The sequence below is a fragment of the Haliaeetus leucocephalus genome, unplaced genomic scaffold, assembly GCF_000737465.1.
Source record: "Haliaeetus leucocephalus isolate CR32 unplaced genomic scaffold, Haliaeetus_leucocephalus-4.0 Scaffold808, whole genome shotgun sequence".
Lineage (NCBI taxonomy): Eukaryota > Metazoa > Chordata > Aves > Accipitriformes > Accipitridae > Haliaeetus > Haliaeetus leucocephalus.
Window position 1 is genome coordinate 751,659 of NW_010973244.1, and position 18,775 is coordinate 770,433.

General features: G+C 37.3%; 1 protein-coding gene across 1 annotated transcript in view; it reads left to right on the top strand.

Moving 5' to 3' along the window:
• The first annotated feature begins 5,843 nt into the window (after positions 1–5,843).
• POU6F2 (POU class 6 homeobox 2) overlaps positions 5,844–18,775 on the top strand; it is a 255,820-nt gene continuing 242,888 nt past the window's right edge. The window contains exon 1 of the mRNA XM_010581772.1: positions 5,844–6,009. Within this exon, the coding sequence (XP_010580074.1) occupies positions 5,844–6,009 (166 nt within the window). The remainder of the gene's footprint in view (positions 6,010–18,775) is intronic.

Genomic DNA, 18,775 nt, shown 5'->3' on the forward strand with positions numbered 1-18,775 from the left:
GTGGTACAGGTGGCTGTGAAGAAAATGAGAAGATTTTTCTCTAACTTTTTCTGGGGAAGTGACAGCCAGCAGGTAGCAATGGTCAGAGGCTAGCAGGGAACAAAAGGTTGTTTCAAAGTAGCTTGCATAAACCAGACTATGGATAGATTGGGATGGAAATATCAGCACATTAGTGACAGCAGATAAAACAATGTTTAAAGAAGAAAGAATCCAAAAAAGGTTGTCTATGAGAAATGACTTTTTATGGAAAAAAAATTGCATACCTCTAAAAGCAATAAGATGAAGGAAGAAGGAGTAGTTCCTAAGAGGAACTTAATCCTAAATTTCACTGGTACTTGACACAAAATAAATCCAATCATAGAATCATTTAGGTTGGAAAAGACCTTCAAGATCATAGAGTCCAACCATTAACCATGGCCATGAAACCATGTCCTGAAGTACCCCGTCCACTCGCTTTTTGAATACCTCCAGGGATGGTGACTCAACCACTTCCCTGGGCAGCCTATTCCAATGTTTGATAACCCTCTCCGTCAAAAAATTTTTCCTAATATCTAACCTAAATTTCCCTTGCCTCAACTTGAGGCTGTTTCTTCTCGTCCTATCTCCAGCCACCTGACAGAAGAGACCAACACCCACAAATCCTTTCCCCCCAAAGAGTCTTTCTAATGTATTCCTCACTCAAAAACTATAAGCTAAGTTACATCTTAGAATAGTTTTATCCAAGCTTATGAGGGTGCTCTGTCTTGATTAAAAATTTTAAAAAGCTGCAATGTGAGTACTTTTTTGGTGTAGTCATTAGAATAATGTATGAACCGTATAAATTTTATGTTTATTGATAGTGTAATAGGAGTGTTTGCTCTAACATACAAGCAGAAGTCTGTGCAAGGCCAGAATCCTAGAGGGGGGCATGATTTATTTCATATTTTGGAAAAAATCAGAAAATTAATTTCAAGTAGTCCTAAGCCAGAGATATAAAGTCTGTGCAAAGTAATTTCAAACTAAGGGCAAAATAAAAAGCAAAACAAAGGTTTATGGTGCACTAAGTGAAAAATTTAGACCAGTGGATAAACCAGTGCATGAAGCCTTTATAAAGCCCTATCATCACCCAAGTCCTACTTTAAGGATAAAAGTAGTTTGTTCTCCCATTTTTAGACTTCTGCCTAAGGCATGTTTCACACAAAAACCATATAGTTTCCTTTAAAAGCTGTCTTTGATTACTAAATAGTTTTGCTTAGAAACTGTACCTTTACCCTTTAAGTGTAGAGGCAAAGCTTTTAACACAGTGATAAATGTTCTCTTGTATTTTGTATGGTGCTGCAAATAAGAAGGTAAAGGTTTTGGCTTTTGAAGGAGGGTGTGTAACTAGAACTGTAATTTGCATTTGCACATTATTTTTATTGTGGAATTAAGCCCAACAGCTTGTTTAAGTCGTTGGGAAGGTGGTAGAGCTGAACAGAGGTGTAGCAGGTATTGAAGCTGAATTACAGGAGGTATAAGCCACCCTTATGGAGACACACAGCAGGGAGGACCGCTCACTGCATAAAACTGTCAGCGAAATCTCATAGAAAACAGGTAAGTCTGGAAATACTAGTGCTAGCTGGACAAGAAATAGATGACAAGTTATATGAGTATCTGCAAGAGATGTGTGTAAAAGTTGTCACTACATGTGTGGTATATACAGGTATATTTTGAGTAAGGGGATTGTAATTCCTTAGTTCTCACATAACAAGAACTTTACTCTTGTGGTTATGCCATCTGAAATTCTGAAGTATTATATCCCTTTTATGTACCCTTGCCTCTTAAAGCATATAAACCCTTTTTACAAAGTTCATCTTGCTGTTTTTTATGCATTCTTAGACTTTTCAATTTTGTGTATGAAAAGCCAAAACTTTTGTGTCGTTATCAGTCAATGAAGATTCTGTGTTACGCTGCAAAGTGTAACCTGACCTTTACCACCTTCTAAAAAGCAAATGCTAAGCATCAACCCCACAGACATCCAGGGCAGGGAGGAGAACAGATCCTGATGGGACTATCTGCCAAAGATGTGCACGCAACTCCTTGCCTCAATGCGTCCTCTCCAATGCCATGGGTCAGTCCTCTCTGGGCTGGGCTTTGTAGGTGGGCAGAGGATCAGGAGAAGGCTGCTTGGCCTGCAGCTGGTATAGCAACTGCTCTAGAGTTTTTTGTATGAAAGCCATTGGGAAATACAGGAATAACCCCTCTGATCCCCAAGGGATTTTGCGGACTAGGCCACCTGCTGTGCACTGGAATTAGAATTTATTACGCTTTTTGTAAAAAATAATAGTTTTTAATCATGCATAATCCACTGCAGAAGAGACACATTCTTAAGTACAGAAAGCAATTGAAGGCCTGGAGACAACCTGAAATTAAAAAATGCCTATTTTTTAAAAGTATGTTTTTGAAGGAAACAAACCTTCCCTCAACCCATCATTTAAGTGATTTATTTAGTCTTCATGTAGACTAGAATTTCAGACAGTACCTAATCCATCTGCTTATAGAGAAAGTTGTCATTCATTCACCACCTGACAGAAAAAGCTACCCTGGGGGTTAACTACAGGTTCTGGTACCATCTGGGGGGTGGGGGCAGCAGTTTGTTATTTCAGTTTTTATAGTCCTTGGCTCTGTGTTTGCAAAGCTGTTTTAAGTTCGCTGCTAGGAGTCTGCCCAGCTATGCGAGTGACCATGTTGATGCCTATTGTGGTGCAGGTCTCAGTGATATCTTGTAGCAAGGAGTTCCACAGTTTTTCACCGCTTACTGTTTGGAAAAGTTTTATTATTATTAGGTTTATGACTTTTCCATTTCAGTGGAGGCCTCTTTTCTCCTTAGGTGAGGTAGGGCGAATAGTTCCTGATCTACGTTTTCTCCCTGCCATTTATTATTTTGCATATTTTGATCATGCTCGTTTGTATACACTTTATTTCTGTAAACATTCCCAATCCTTTCCATGTCTTTATCATTCTTACTGCATATCTCTTTCTGATGTATCTTAGATGGGCTAACCACAAATGAACAAAGTACTCTAGATGAGGCCAAATTATTGATGTACGTAACAGGTGAAATCCTGGCCCCGTTGAAGTTGCTGGGAATTCACTGACATCTAAGGGCTGGGGTTTCTCCCAGTGCTGTCACATTTCCTACATTATTCTTCTTCCCATTTTTCATATAATCAACTTAAAATTTTGGCAGCTGAGACTTTAATCTAGAATCCTACTGATTCAGCATCCTCCATTAAATTGCTGTTAGTCCACAGATTAGCAGTGTAGCTCTGTGGACAGGATTAGTTCCCTCCCCAAAATACTTTGATGAAAAGGGTCAAATTTTGTCCTGATTCACATCAGTTACGGAACCACTCTTGATGTTACTTTTGAACAGCTGAAACTGGGGGCAGCAACCCAGACTTTCAAACAACGCTGTTTGTGTTCACAGTGACCTTTAGCTGCAAAATCTGCTAAAATACATTATTTAGTGTATGAAAACTTTTGCCTCAGTAAATGACTGTCCATAATGCAACATGAATATGAGGCAAAACAAGTCAGAGTTGTTTTGGTTTTTTTTTTTACAACATCTGTAGAAGAAATCTGTTTAACTTCTGTTTCTTCCCCAGAAACATCTAAGAAATGTTCAGATTGTTGCTGCCTAATAAATACAGTAAATGAAATGTTAATAAATCACCAGCAATTTAGCCTGACAATAACATGGATTGACCACATTGATTAAATTGATTATGTTTCATATATTTACAATATGTAGACACAAGCCTAATTTATTTTCTGAAGAGTTCAAGGTAGGTATCACTGGTTTAACAAAAAAAAAAAAGGGGGGCAAAATAAAACAATGGAGTAATGTTTGTGGTTGCTATCTGCAATAATCTAATGCTGACAGAAAGCAGTATTTTATTTAGTAATTAACAGTGTAAAGGGGAGAGAAGCTGTCATGTTGGTTCTTAAGCTGGGGAATGTGATGAAAGATGATATCTGCGATCTCATCCTTTCCACTTGTTTAGGATTGTCAGGATGAGAAATGTCAGCATTATGAAAGCTCAGCTCTGCTCTTGATATGATAAAACCCTTCAAAAGCCAGTCTTTCTCTCCCTCTCCCCCCTCCTTTCTCACTCTCGCACTTGCTTTTTTATTTATCCTGTTTTGTTAGATGGCAGAAATATAATTCTTTTCTTTCTTCCTATTATAAGCCACCATTTTTGTTTTATTGTATGTTTCACAACCCCTAATGCCCCACTGAAAATTACCTTGTTAAATGACAGTGTTTCAAAGCCATGAATCCTTTCCACCATTCCCTCAGAGGTTTGAAACAGTCAACAGACTGTAAAGAATAAATAATAAAAAAGTATTGATTATTTTGATGACTGTGAGATTCAATTAAGTATTAATTTTGCCCTCCAGTGGACCTATCAAGGTATTCAAAAGGGAGGATTCGGCTCAGCTAAATGTGTGCTGAGTGCTTCAGCCTTAAATAGGGAGAAAATGTGTTTACCTACAGTATTTGAAGAGGAGTGCATTGATGCACAGAGTCCAATATTTAAGTGCTGTGCAAATTAAGCCCTGGTGACAGTGACATTGTTTTCAGCGATATGAGTATTGACTAAAGAAGTGCATTTGATGACAGCTTAAACTATTTGTATTGATTAACATTTTCATAGATTATCATGTGTCATATCAAATTCACTTTTCAGACATGAATACATTAAAAAACCCATAGGCAAACATCGACCAATGTGAGGATGGGACAGAGGGAACATGCTAACCAACCTACTTGCTCGCTGGTCACCTGTTCTCTGCATAAGAACCATTTAGGCATGAACTTTGCAATAAATAGCTGCCAGAGAGCGCAACGAGGTCACTTGTTCTTTTCCTTTTTATTTTTTTTTTTTTCCTCTGGTTTCTGTGCTGTCATGATATTGTGCCTATTAGTTTGCAAACGGAATAATAGAGTGTGCTTGGAAATAATGCCTGACCCCCAAGTGTCCTCAATGAGCAGAAGATAAAACAGATCCAAATCATCAGGAAAAAATTTATATATATATGTGTGTGTAACGTTTTATGGGGGATATAATGTCGCAAACACAAGAATAATTGCAAACTGTATGTGTAAGTATCTTCCCTAATTTTATCTTTTAAAAAATGGTTTCTGTGTTTTTTTCTTTTCAAAAGAAAAATGTGTGTTTGTCTGTGTTTATGGACTTTTGGAGTATACTATTCCAAAGACAGGAATAGTTAGAAGAAATTTGTATCTCTGTTGAATGTATGTAATGAAATGGCTATTTGCTGCTGTGTATTTTCGTAGAAATGCTGGAATGCTAGAAACTGTGTATTTGATTTTGTTAATGTTGTATAGCTGAGGATGCCTCTTTAAATCACTATGGAGCGTTCACAGGGCGCTCCTCTTCTGTGGCGTTGGAGCATACAGGAATTTCTTTCCTTACTACGTTAAGGACAGGGTGAGGTGTGAAAACATACACACATAAAAAAGCACATCCCACAATTAAAGCTGTGTTGGTTATGTTGCTTTCATAGAAGTTTTTCTCCAAAGCATCCTGAATCTCTCACATGCTAGTTGAGCTTTAATAGGGTGGGGAGTAATGGAAAACTCATTGGATCTGTAATAGCTCTTCACTTGACTGCAGCCAGCAATAACAGCAGGAGCAGCCAGAGATAAGAGAGGGAGAGAGAGTGTGTGTGTATGTGAGTGTGTGAGAGAGGGGGGGAGTGGAAAAGAGAGTAGACGCACACCAAAGCTGCCACTTTTTTTTTCCCCCTCACTCTTATTTTTCCTCCCCCCCCCCGCCCCCCCATCCTAGGATCCAATGATAGCTGGACAAGTCAGTAAGCCCTTGCTGTCACTGCGGAGTGAAATGAATGCAGAGTTGAGAGGTGAGGACAAGGCAGCTACTTCAGACAACGAGCTGAATGAGCCCCTGCTTGTGCCTGTGGAATCAAATGACAGCGAGGACACTCCCAGCAAGCTCTTCGGTAAGTCTGTCTAGGTATTTCATTTCACTGCTACCATGTTGTCCGGAAGAGCAATCTCCCCCCGTTCTTTTTTTTTTTTTTTTTTTTTTTTTTTTTTTTTTTTTGGTTCGCTCAATTTTCTTGTAAGAACGGAGGAGTAGCTTGGAGCATGCAGACATACAGCCCTCTGCTCCCATTGAAACTGGTTACCAGAATGACAGCATCAGTCCTGAAAACTTTTGTCAACAATGAACTTATTTTATGCAAGTTGCAGACATTTTATGTTTTCTTTTGATCCATGGTCTCTAATGTAAAAAATAGAAGGGGGGATCATTTTCTTGGAGTAGTTCGTTAACATTTATTGCATTAGGTGCTGATGTGTCTTCTATGCTACCATCTTTTTCTAAGGCTGGATTAAACTGAAAAGTTGTAATTTTATATGGTAAAGATAAAGCTGGCTGAAGAGACCTGAAACATTCCCATAGAAAACACTCTGTACTGAGTAAACAAAGGCTACCAAGGGTACTGCACATGGAGCTAATATTTTTAGAATTTAAATTAGAAATTAAATATTTCTTCCAAAGCCTGTGCAAAGGGAAATTACCTTTTGGATTTTTATTTATTTTTAAATAGTCTAAATTATTCCAGATAAGCGTAACCTTTCACAATCAAAACAAAAGCAGCAAGAATGGCACTCCAACACAGACATCTGTCATTCAAACGGATGACACCCTGTAAGCCAACTCAAGCAACTCTGATCTCTAATCAGAAAAGGGAGCAGAGTTGTTGAGGCGCGTGCTTGAGTGATAGATGTTGATAGATGTCTGAGCTGGAGCAGCACTGTATGGTACATAGTGACATTTTGGGTTTAGAGGGATTGCTCTCCTGAAGGAGTTCCTTTTAATTATTCCCATTTGTGACTTGACACAAACCTTAATAGAAATGGAACATTTCCTTATTTTACATGATCCTATAGGTGGAAGTTGAAGGGAAGATGATCTTGTTAAAGAAAATGCAGTTTAAGGGAGAGAGGCTGAGAGCCCATTTTCTAAGATTCAAGTTTTGATTTCATAATCTGTAAGGAAATCTGTAGCAGTGTTCAGATTTCAGTATTCCAGCTACAGTAAGAGCTGCAAGATTTTTTTAAACAAAAGAATACATGCAATTTTCTTTTAAAATGTTCTTTACCCCTTACTAAAAGATATAGGACAAAATGTTTTTCTAAATAACTTCACTACAGATATGGGAAAATAATAATAATTTAAAAATCCTAAAATTTAATTTCTAGATTACATTAATGACCAATACTGAATACCACATCCATTTTTAAGCACCCTCTTAGTAATCTTTGTTTCCATGGAAAGCATAATTTCCATTAGCAGTTTGAATGTTCAAAAAGCATATAATAATTGTTTTAGTTCATTTCATCCAGGAAAGAATTGTAATGTCTAAAATTCAGAGGGCTATTAGTTGTCTAGAGTAGTATAAATATCTTCAGCTGTGTTTTCTGTATTTTATTTGCGCAAATATTTAGGGTGCATCTATTAAATAAAGCAAGGCATATACAAAACAAAAAATGGACTTTTCATTTGAGTGTAGTGAAATGTATGTTTGTTTGGTTTTAGATCAGGAAAGTCTTGTAATAAAAGGCAGGATAATTTTTTAGCCATTGTCGTTTGGATGCTCTACAGTGATAGTGAAATATACACAGATACTTTCATTAGAGTTGCCGAGTGGGATATAGAAATGATGTGCAACAGTATCTTGTCTTCTGAACTGCAAATATAATTTATGTCCCTAAGACCACTAATGAAAAAAGTGCAAATTAATATATTGTGCTGTTTATATTGCTGAGTGTAAGATGTTTGCTAGCCTGATTCTTATACTGCTAAAAAGATATGTTCCCAAGTAAAAGTAGGTGAAATAGTTCAACTGCCCCAGTATGAACTTATGTACCATTTATCTATGTTCTGTTACAATTATGACAGATGCTACAGATCTTTTAGCAGCAGCCCTTGTCAGTTAATTTTAGTAACTTTGAGAACATAAAAGAAAGGACAGTGGGGCTATTTTGATACATTTGAGGATCAAACCAAGCAAATTTAAAATAAAGATGATCAGCCTTTATGTCATGGATGCATCCCTTAAGACAGTTTTGCAGTAAACATTTAAAATAATTAACTGTAGTTTTGTTTAAGGCTTTGATACATAAATATGGAGCATTATTTTATAGCTGTTTCTCTTTGTTTAATGTTATGAATAGCGTGTTAGGAATGCATACTTTGGGCCTTTCTTTGCAGTCTCTGAAATCAAATTATTTGTGGACTTATTGACATGTGATGGCATAGAGATTGACAATTTTCTTCTCCAACTTTCTTTCTTCCGATCAGAGATAAGAATTTTCTTTTTACAGTATTAAATTTAATACATGCTGTGTGAAAATTTGCCCCAAATCTGTTAAGCAGGAGAGGGAGAAGTGTTTTAGAAAGTCAAGGGGAGGAGACGGTTCCACAGAGAACAAAGTTTTTCCAACTGCTCCTTTCAAGTTTTTTGGAAAAATTGTGAAAATCACATGCTGATTTAGTTGGAATGAATGACCATCATTTGAGTGTCTTGTTGATGTTAGTAATATTTCACGTGTCTTATTTTCACATAGATGAACAGAGTGGAATGATTAGATGCTAAGAGCTTTCTTCTTTCTCACCAGACACGTTCTGCTTAGCTTCTTTTGATGGATGGGTTTGTTTCTGCAAGGATCTGCATTACTTACCTGTACCTTTTCCTAAAATCCACCTCCTTTTTCTCAAACTTCCTTGTTTTGGTATTTTACTGCATACCATAGAAACAGTGGGTATTTATTTTTTGTTTTGGTAGCAGATAGCACAATTAATCATAAAAATGGCACCTCTTCAACAACAGTCCCTGCTGCAGGTGAGGAAAGGGCAGGAGTACAATTAATTATACTTTTTTTGACTTGGGTAGATACGCAGTAAACTTTTGTTTCTCTTATGGGTGCTTTGCTGTCAGTGACAAAGCGGGTTGAATGCTGCAGCTCCTTGGGTCTCAGACATACCAGCACGAGCTGGGATAAGTTTCTGATCATCTGAAGCAGCTCCCACCTGAAACTGGTGCACAGGTGTCTGGGAAGATGCACTTTGTCACTGTGGTGCAGTTGTTACCTGTGAGTGATGACAGGAGCAGCTGTGATTAGAGGGGTTGTGCTTGCTTGTTGTTTCCCTGCTTGCTTTCTCATGGTGGTGGTGGTTGGGTTTTGGGTGTTGTTTTTTTTGGGGGGGGGTGGCTTGAAAGAGAAGGCTGTCTTGTGGTCTGGGGGTTTGCAGCTGTAATCCTCCGCTTGTGCGTTTATACCAGTGGACTTTTTGGAATCTGCATACCTGCATGCAAAAAGACTTTTGATACTGAAATTATGTGAAACAAGAAGGGAGTAAAAAACATGGTGAAAAATACTTTGAGATGCAAAATGTTGGTAAAGGACTCTATTCTGAAACACATTAGCTCAGAAATACAGTTTTGAAGTGTGGAGTTAGCACAGCTACAGTGTTTCAGTTATAGAAATCCCAGTTTTGTGGAGCAGTATGAGGTGAAGTTGCTTTGCAAGGGATCTTGTGGTGTATTATTTACTCTTTAAAATATTTGTGAAGCAGTATCTCCTATTTTAATCATATGATGTAATAAAGAAACAGAGAAACTGAGTCTGGCTGTTGATGTTCCTGGCAGTGTCATTTTCAGATCAACTTGTCTTATTCTACAATATGCTTCAAAATAGTAACCCAGGCCAAATGCCATGGCTCTTACTAGAGAAAGATTTTGTTAATGCTAAGTAGTAGCTTCACTTGAATAAACACATTGGGATTTGATCCTAAATTAATTAATCCTAGTTGCAATTTTATACAATACCTTTAAACAAGTTTAGAATAAGTTATGAAGTATTGGTCTGAAAAAATCTTTGTAAGAAAAAACCCGCTTCATGTTTAGATGTGTAATACTATAACTGTTGAGATTCAGAAGTTGGTATAGACCCTAGGCATATGTCGTGCATAAAATTCTCTGTACAGTAAAAATCCCAGGAAAGAAGTGGCTAGTCCAAGGACCAAAAGCCCCTGTGAACTGAGGCTGGCTTTCTTGGAGTTAGATCCAGTCCTTAATTTATCCTTAACTGAAGGTAATTTGTGGCATAATTAGATAATGGTAAAAAGAAAGCTGGGAATGCACTTGCATGTTAAGGTGATTTTACTGTATTATAAAAAGTTGCTCTTTGAGATTGAGCCTGTAGTTCTATGTATCAAACTTATTTAAATAAATAAAGCTGTAAGTACACAGTGAGTGCAAGATGAAGCCTATAACTGTGGTTGAAAAGTGTTTCCTATTAATTATTGCTGGACAGCAAAAACCTGATTGCTACCCTTTTTTTTGCTGGCAAGATTTTGTTCCAGTGAAATTAAATCTTAAGTTTCCTGTGCTGGATCTGAAGACTGTGGTTTCATTTGGTTCATTACCAGTTTTTTGCTCTTTTCGTAAAGCTGTGTATGCTTGAAATACGGAGCGGGGATATGGGAGTTAAATGAATCTGCACACATTTCCATAAAGAAGGGTTTATTTTCAGACGCCTGCATTGGCTTTGGGATTTTGTTTTCCTTTCCCATATTGTTACCCATGTTTCAGAACTGCATGCATCTTTCTATATAAGCATACCCTGTAGTGGAACAGGGTAGAAGTTGTTTGTAGCTGATGTGTTTTGCTAGTAGATCTCTTGTATTGCTCTTTAAGGAAACATCATCTGATTTTTTTTTTTTTTTTTAAATAGAAGTTGCCTTGATTAGAATTTATGGCACTGGAGTCATTTCAGTTACAAAGGATAAAGGACTAAATTGTCTTTTACCTCTTGAGACAGTGGTCTCTGCAGGTCAGAGCAGAGGTCATTGTCAGGTTGCTGTGAGGAAGCTCACATTATCGTCATTAACAGCATATCTAGCCTGTGGGGGGAAAAAAGGCCTTCAGACTGAGAGCTTTCCTTTCATCAGTGTATTTAAGGATGATTCTCGGTGTTTTGGTTATATCCTCAAATTTTAAAGGCCTATAAGATCTCTGCCTGTCAGGAACACTTTGATAAGATTTGGTAATTTCAGTGAAAGAAAGCAATGTGTGTTTGTCACTCTTGCTGCATTTTAAAGCTCTGGTGAATATTTCTGTTCTGATAGGGAAGTTCATGGCTCCAATGGTTTCAATATTAAAATCAGAGCCTTCTTTTAGATGCAGCAAAGATTTGAAATATGTTTAATCTGCATATAAAGATTCTTGTCTTTTCACATAATTTTATTCAATAATTTCCACATTGTGGATGCTTTGTTCTGAGACACTATCGGTTATCCATGCCATCAGTAAGGGCCATCGGACTGATCCTGCTAGTGCTTGAATGTGTGATACTTTTATTAAAGCAAGTAATCTATGGATTAGGAGCACTATTTCATTACAAAGACTGGAGGACTGAGGAACGTTAACGGGTGGCATGTTTACAGAACCAGGTCATTATACAGGCTTGTAAATCCATTTTCTGAAATGTAGTGGTGTCTTGCTCAATTAATGAATAAGTTTTCAAAGAATCTGAAGACCTGGCTATGTGATTGATTGTTATTTCTGAAAGCTAGATTTGACATGAGCATTTTTAAATAGGTGTTTGCAAACAGTTAGGGACTTGAATAACTGCTCTGAATAATGTTATTGTCTGATTCCTTGGCAGAGTTCTTACTGAAGTCAGTGGGGGATGCACTTGTGAATGGGGAGTAAATGCCCATTAAAGCCTAAAAAGATGTTATGACTATTTAAACACAAAGCACGATGCAATCGTAAGACAGAAAATCCATCCTTAGCACAGCGATCCTGCTGTGTCTAGGTATTGCAGGTAGCTCAGGCAGTGGTGGTACTGATGCTAGCACGTATATTCCAGCTCCAAGGAGACTGGAGTCTTACTCCTTTAACCTTTGATGAAAGCAATATTGGGCTGATGAAGGGCAAATATTGCAGACCCACTTATCAATTCCCTTGCTTGTATGGAAATAAATAAGTCTCTTATTGCTGTGCCTGAATTGTGACAAAGCCTATTTAAAAAAGGCAAACAAACAACAAAAGCTATTTTGAGCATTGGGAAAGTTAATTGTGTTTTTTTAAAGACAATTCTGTTTGTTCTCATGAATTTCTAATTACTTCTTTGCTAATTTTTTTTGAGCTAAGTGTATGTTATGTGTTTTTTTAAATGAGGCTTGAAGTCTGATTTTCTGTATTTATATACAGAATAACTAATATTAGAGAGGGAAGGAAAAAAGAATGAACTCCTAGTATGTAATTGGTATGACTGAATGACAAATAGTTCATTTTTAATTAGTTAATCATTCTTCTCCCTGTCTTTGAAGTTATAAAAATAACAACAAACTTGTTTAAAAGCAACATAAATGGCTGGCTGTTTCAAAGAGGACTTGCTGGCTACTAGACAGCAAACAGGTAATTTGTGAAAAAACTGTTACTTTCTTTGATTGAGATCCTTGCTGGTTTGTGTTTTGAGATTAATAATAGATCAGACACTTGCACATTAAAAAGGAAGCAAACGTAGAAGAGAGAAGGAAGGAGAATTGGATGTTTCTATTGGACTTCAGATGATTAAGCAAGTTCTCCACGGAAATGCGCAGGTGAGGCAGACGGAGGCAAAGTTATATTTGCCCAAATGGGCACATGGCACCACTTAACACCTCTCTTGATTTCCTTATGCTAAACAAAGAGATAGCAAGTGCTTATACCAAGCTGGCACCCTGTCAGGGGGCAATCTGTATAAAGTTTCCTGCTGTCAGGTTAATAAATTTTTAAAAAATATCCAAAGGCAAAGGTAGCTGCAGGAAGCTCATAGTTACAGTTGCCATTCTCCTGCGGATCATTTTTCCCTTTAATATCCTATGTAGCACTTGGTTTTCCTTGTTGTGTTGTCTTCCTAGGTTTTGTTCTTCCTGACATTTGTGGGTTTTCCTTTGTTTTAATTCTTTTTCCTTGCTAAGCTGTTTCTTCTGTTGCATCTATCACCTGTGGTCCCTTTTTTGGGGGACAGATGGTCAGAGGATGGGAAGATCAGCTTTATGGCTTTTTACACTTTGATTTAACTGCGTATTCAGTATATTAATGTTTCTTCCATTAATGGTTTTATTTATGACTTTTTATATGACTACCGCTAGTACTACCATTAGTGCTACCAAAATAACATTATTTTGCTAGTTACAAAATCATTTCTGATGAGCTCAGTGGTAGAAGTTACATTAAAATGACAACTAAATGAGAAAATTAATGCTGAACAGAGGCAAAAGCAGAATAAAATTAAATGTGTCGTAATTTGTGGGTTTCAACAGGAATATTATTTTGTCATGGAAATGGTTTGATACTTGTTAGTGTAAAGTCTTATTTTTCTCTTTTTCCACCATATACAAATGAAAATCAATATCTGTATGAAACAAAGGAAGATTTGTGACATGTCCTGCTTTATGTTGTGATACTGCTTTGATGCTTTCGGAAGCAGGACTAAGCCCTTTTACTTTGAAAGCAGAGATCATCTAGAGAAGAATAGTACCTCATCTCATCTGGCTAAATAAAAACTGCTGTTTTCAGAAACACTGAAATTGGGTTTGTTTTCTAGATATGCCAGGGATATCTACATTTACCAAATCAGTGCACAACCCACACCCCTGCCACTCTAAAATGTGTTTGTTTAACACTAAACTACTGCTTGTCTATTCCTAAAAGTAATTTGGAGTTCTGTTTTTATTTTAGAATATACAAGAAGAGTTGTTGGGAGAGTGGGAGTTTTGTTTTTCTTTTTATTCTTTCTTTTCAGTGTGACTGGAATATGATGCAATTAAAAAAACCAAAAACACCAAAACCAAAAAAAAAAACCCCAAAAACCAGAGTCCTAAACCAATTCCATGTTACTCTGAAGATTCGAATGTTACACAAATAAGAAATAAAGATTTTGCCATGTTAAGAACAGTATTTGCTACAGCAATCTATCATTAGATTATTTCTTTGAAAACTAGCATGGAGTTTATAGAAGCACATTAATACTAGCTTTTAAAAACATCTTTGTGCTTTTCAGTTCAGATGGTGGTTGTATGGTTTGATGACCATTAGAGATTCTATGAAGTCATTTTCATTTTCTAGCTCAGTCTCCTATCTGACATAGTCCTACTTCTAAAAATCTTGTTTGCAAGTTGTTGAATAAAGAATTATTAGCACTCAGTTGCATTCCAGCAGAAGATAAAGGAAGTCCTCTCCCAGACTGCACTGGACACACAGCCTAGCCTGTTGCTCTCACCACAAACGCCCAAGGCTTGTAAAGTAGAGGGTCAGGAAAAAAAAAGTGCCACCTTTCCTTTCTGCCCCTCTCCTTCCTTACAGCCAGGTTTGGAGCCGTTCTCCTTCCTTCTTCTGCTCGTTAGTATGTGCGCACAGCTGGAAGCATAGACAGCTGTGCATGGGCAGATGTTGCTCAGGTCTACTCAAATGCATCTTGCCTCCATCTGTCAAGGGCTGCTTTAGGTTTCTGTGCTTTGTTTGAAGCTTAGCATATGGGGGGGGGGGGTATGTTCCTTGAAGAGGATGATCCAAAACCTGTGTCTAATCAAGAAGCCAGGATTGCTTTTCAGTAAATACACCTTAAGGCATACTTAATATATTGTGCGATTAAGTATGTGTAATTATTTCTTGAGATAGCACAATATTAACTGCAAAGGAAGAAAGATCATTTGAATTCAGTCTGATCTCTTGAGCAAATATAGTATGGGACAGGTTTTTTATTTTCTTTTGCATACAATTAGGATTTATTCATATGGTGTTGAGATGCCATGTTTGCTCAGTGATGTGAATAAACATGAGGCTGGATTCTGACAGGTCTTAGGGTGACCATCCATCACATACGCAGGAAGACCATAGATTTCAACGGGGTATTTGTCCTATCAATACTTTCATGCCAGTCTGTGGGTTTTACCTCTCTAACATGGTCCTGTTCTACAGTTTCCCATGTTCTGGACCTAAAATCAGCTAAGCAAACATGCTGACAGGAAGGAGCAACCACTCTGTAATTATGCTGCCTTCATATTTAAAAAAAGATGAATTCTTGAACCAGTCCCAGGGTTACTGTGGGTTTCTGTTATGCCATGCATGTATGCGTATGTATTGCAAAGGCTCTGTGACTCCACCTCCATTGTTTTGCCATGGGGAAACAGGCAGTAGCTGTGGCAGGAACGGCATCTGACCTCCTGTGGGCAGAGATGGTGTGTCGGTGTCGGAACCTATGTAAAGCTTCCATAAAGGTGGAGAAGTTTTTAGGGGATGTTTATGGGACAGGTAGAGCAGATTAGCATAATTTGATATTAAAAAATAATTAAGGACCATAAATAGTAGTTGTTGCTGAAACAAAAACATGACTAGAAAAATCAGCAGTGATTAAAATACGGGCAGAAAAGAAATTAGATAGATATATATGAGATCAAAGGTGATTGTAAATGTACAGGCTTGATATTTCTCCTCCTTTCTTATGCTTCCTTGCCTGAAATCATAAATATTTGGGACTGCAAGCCACAAATCTCTCTGAAGGAAAAATGAAATTTACAACTGGAAGAAAGCAGAAAATGAAAATATTTTTAAAATATTTTTTCTACTAATTGAGTATACTTTACTTTCATAAGCACAGTAAATTTAATGATAATATCCAACAAGAAAAGCATCTGCATAAGTCATTTGAGTTGTGTTTTTTTCCTGGTATGAAGAGTGCGAAGGAAACTCTTGTGTGGCTCTGTTGCTGGGATTTGATGCATTGCTTTCAGAGTCTCCTTATTTTAACTGCGTGGATACAGCACAGTGAACCTTCTCATAACAGTTGCTGACAAGAAAAAAAAAAAATCTTTCAATCAGCTGGTCCTGCTCACTCTCCCCCAGCCCCCACATCTCTGCTTTTATGAGGCAATGAATAAAAGAGGGACCAGATGATGCAAAGGTTTACTCAGATGAGATGTCCTAGTCAATGAGCAACTTTGGATTTGCGGGACTCTGGCTTGTGACCCTAGACCTCAAAGGGATTGAGTTTGGGGGCTGAGCCTTTCTCACATTGCTGTTATCTCATTTGTGGGAAATGATGGCTGGTGTATTTTGAATAGCACTTTACATATTTCAAGCTTGCACGTGGCCGCAGACCCCCGTCTGTTGTAAAGGCTAGTGTGCTTTTTGTGTGTTAAAACACATGGTGCATCCTCCTAGCAGCAGCAGTGGGTCTGTCTGGGGCTGTGCTGGAAGGGAGATGGAGGGGTGCAGGGAGGATTTTTTTTTTTATAGTCTGAAAACTCAGGAGCAAAACATTCATGCTTATCACAAGGAGCAGAATCAGGCCCTTTCTTGCAATGATTTAAAAAAAAATAGATCTGTAGGTTCTTGTCAGGTTTTTGGTTATTTATTTTTAATAACCCATTCTGGTTTTGTATTCTCTTTTCTGCGGGTTTATATAACTGCTGTATTTCAAACCAGGTTAAAACAGTTTAAATGGGGGGGGGGGGGGTTTAAAGGGTTCCCTAAAAGACAGCTTACTGCTGACTGTTTTATTTTGTTTATATCTGATATTTCTTATGGTATTCAGATGGTTGTAATAGACTAGCACAAGAGCTGCATGTCTTGTCATCTGTACTGTATCAATACGTTTTTATAATGATACAATAACCTGAACCCTGTAACAGTTTATGATCCATTTGAGAATTCTTATGGATTCTCAGAGTGACGGAGACCTGAAAAAAGAACTTGACTGCTTTTGCAAAACTGGTGCTGTGACAGGAAAAACTAGTGTGCCTGTGATTTAGTTGCTAAGGAATCATATTGATCTGATTCGTCATTAAACTTTTAAGTTTGGGAAGAAAAAAAAAAAAGTCGCGCTGGTTGAAGGTGGAAAAAAGTGATGTGATTGTGAGGGTCTGCAATACAGGTAAACTGTGCCATACTACTACTGATATTGATTTGTTATGATTAATAAATATGATTTTATGCATTACCCGTGTACTGTATCTATAATAGTGCTTTTTTTAGAGCAGAAGAAAATTGCTTCTTGCTCTTTATTTTTCATTGACTATTTTTAGTCAATGATAAAGAACTTTAACAGCAGTCTGAATACAGGAAAGACAGGATTTTAAAACAGAAACGTAGCAGTAATGAATAACCACACAGTGAACTACACATACTCAGCCATCTTAACATTTGTAATGGTGCTAATTTCCTACTGCTTTTTAAAATATGCTTCCACATGAGCTCTCAAAAACCATAAAAGCTTGGCGTGTAAAGTGAATTGTTTGTCACTTGCTGACGACCTGCCATATTTATTGTCAGGAGAAATGGACATTAGTTGGAAAAGCAGTTGTTAAAGGCCAAACAATTTTTAAAGATGGCAAAGATGTGCAAGGGCTTTCCTTTTTCTAACAATGAGCCACCCCTTCAGACATCAAAAGACAAGATAATAAGACACTTCAAGCACAATTCAAGATTATATTCAACATCTAAAGGCTCATCTCTTGTCAGTTTGCATTTACTCTCCCAGGGATGTGATGCTTCTATCATCATTCTGTCAAGAGGAGTCTGGCAGAAGCGATGAGGGCCCCTCATTTCACACACTTAGTGGTTTTTATCAAATAGCCCATGTTCATTCTGATTCAGCCAAAATGGAGGGATAATTTGAAGAAGGTCATGCACAAGTACAAAAATCTTGTGTTGATTTGTGTGATTAGAAGGCATTAAAATTGTACGTTTATGTTAGTTCTGAGATGTTTTGTAAGTTTATTTAGTATTACACTGTTGAAGCATTAAAAATGTTTTTTAAAGAAAAAAGGAAGTTTGCTTAAAACAACACACACTCTATTATTTAGCAAATAATTTGAACAGTGAGCTATTCTCAATGGCATTGTTTTAATATAACCTTAAAATGTGTTCACCTCCCCTTTCCCCTTTGAGAGTGGGATGTTCAAGAGCTCCAGGGGTGAAATCTTGGCCCATTCAGACTTGTTAGGATTTCACTTACTGGTCATTTCATCCTCAGAAGTTTTGTTTGGGTAAGGATTTAGGAGGCTGAATTCAGGGTAATATCAATATAAAGGGAGTCATTTTAACAGTTTATGTAGGCATACCTGAGTACAGGCTAAAATAGTACAGCACCAGTAGGGTTACCTAGAGCTGATATCGCTTAAATTATATCATGTGAGATCTTTGATCTGGGACATGGGTGTTTTGTGCCCTATTTATATCCCAATTGAATTTTGTGTGCACAGCTGTTTGGACCATGTTCTTTGGAAACCAGAGTTGTGATAATGTGTGCTGCCTGAGGATGTATTTTCAGTCTCTTCCTTCCCCTTTCCATTCTGCAAACTTGTAATATGTCATTATATGTGCTATTCATGATAACTTTTTCTGTGATTTGAGGGGCTCATAAAGGAAGGAAGGGGAAATGACCACAGAAGCAGTTCTTTTGGTTGTTGTTTTCATAGGGCTTAGGCTAATGATGAAAATAATAATTGCTAGAGGCAGCATTTGAAAAACAATTTTATTAATCCTAGTAAAATAATTTGGTGTGACACTGTTCTCAAGTAAACCATAATAACACCCGTAAAGCAGTGGTCACCAAACTTTTAAAATTGTAAACCTCTGTCAGTAACAAGCTTTTGAGCAGGCACTCCCAATATATGTGTATTTATTTATAAATTATATATAT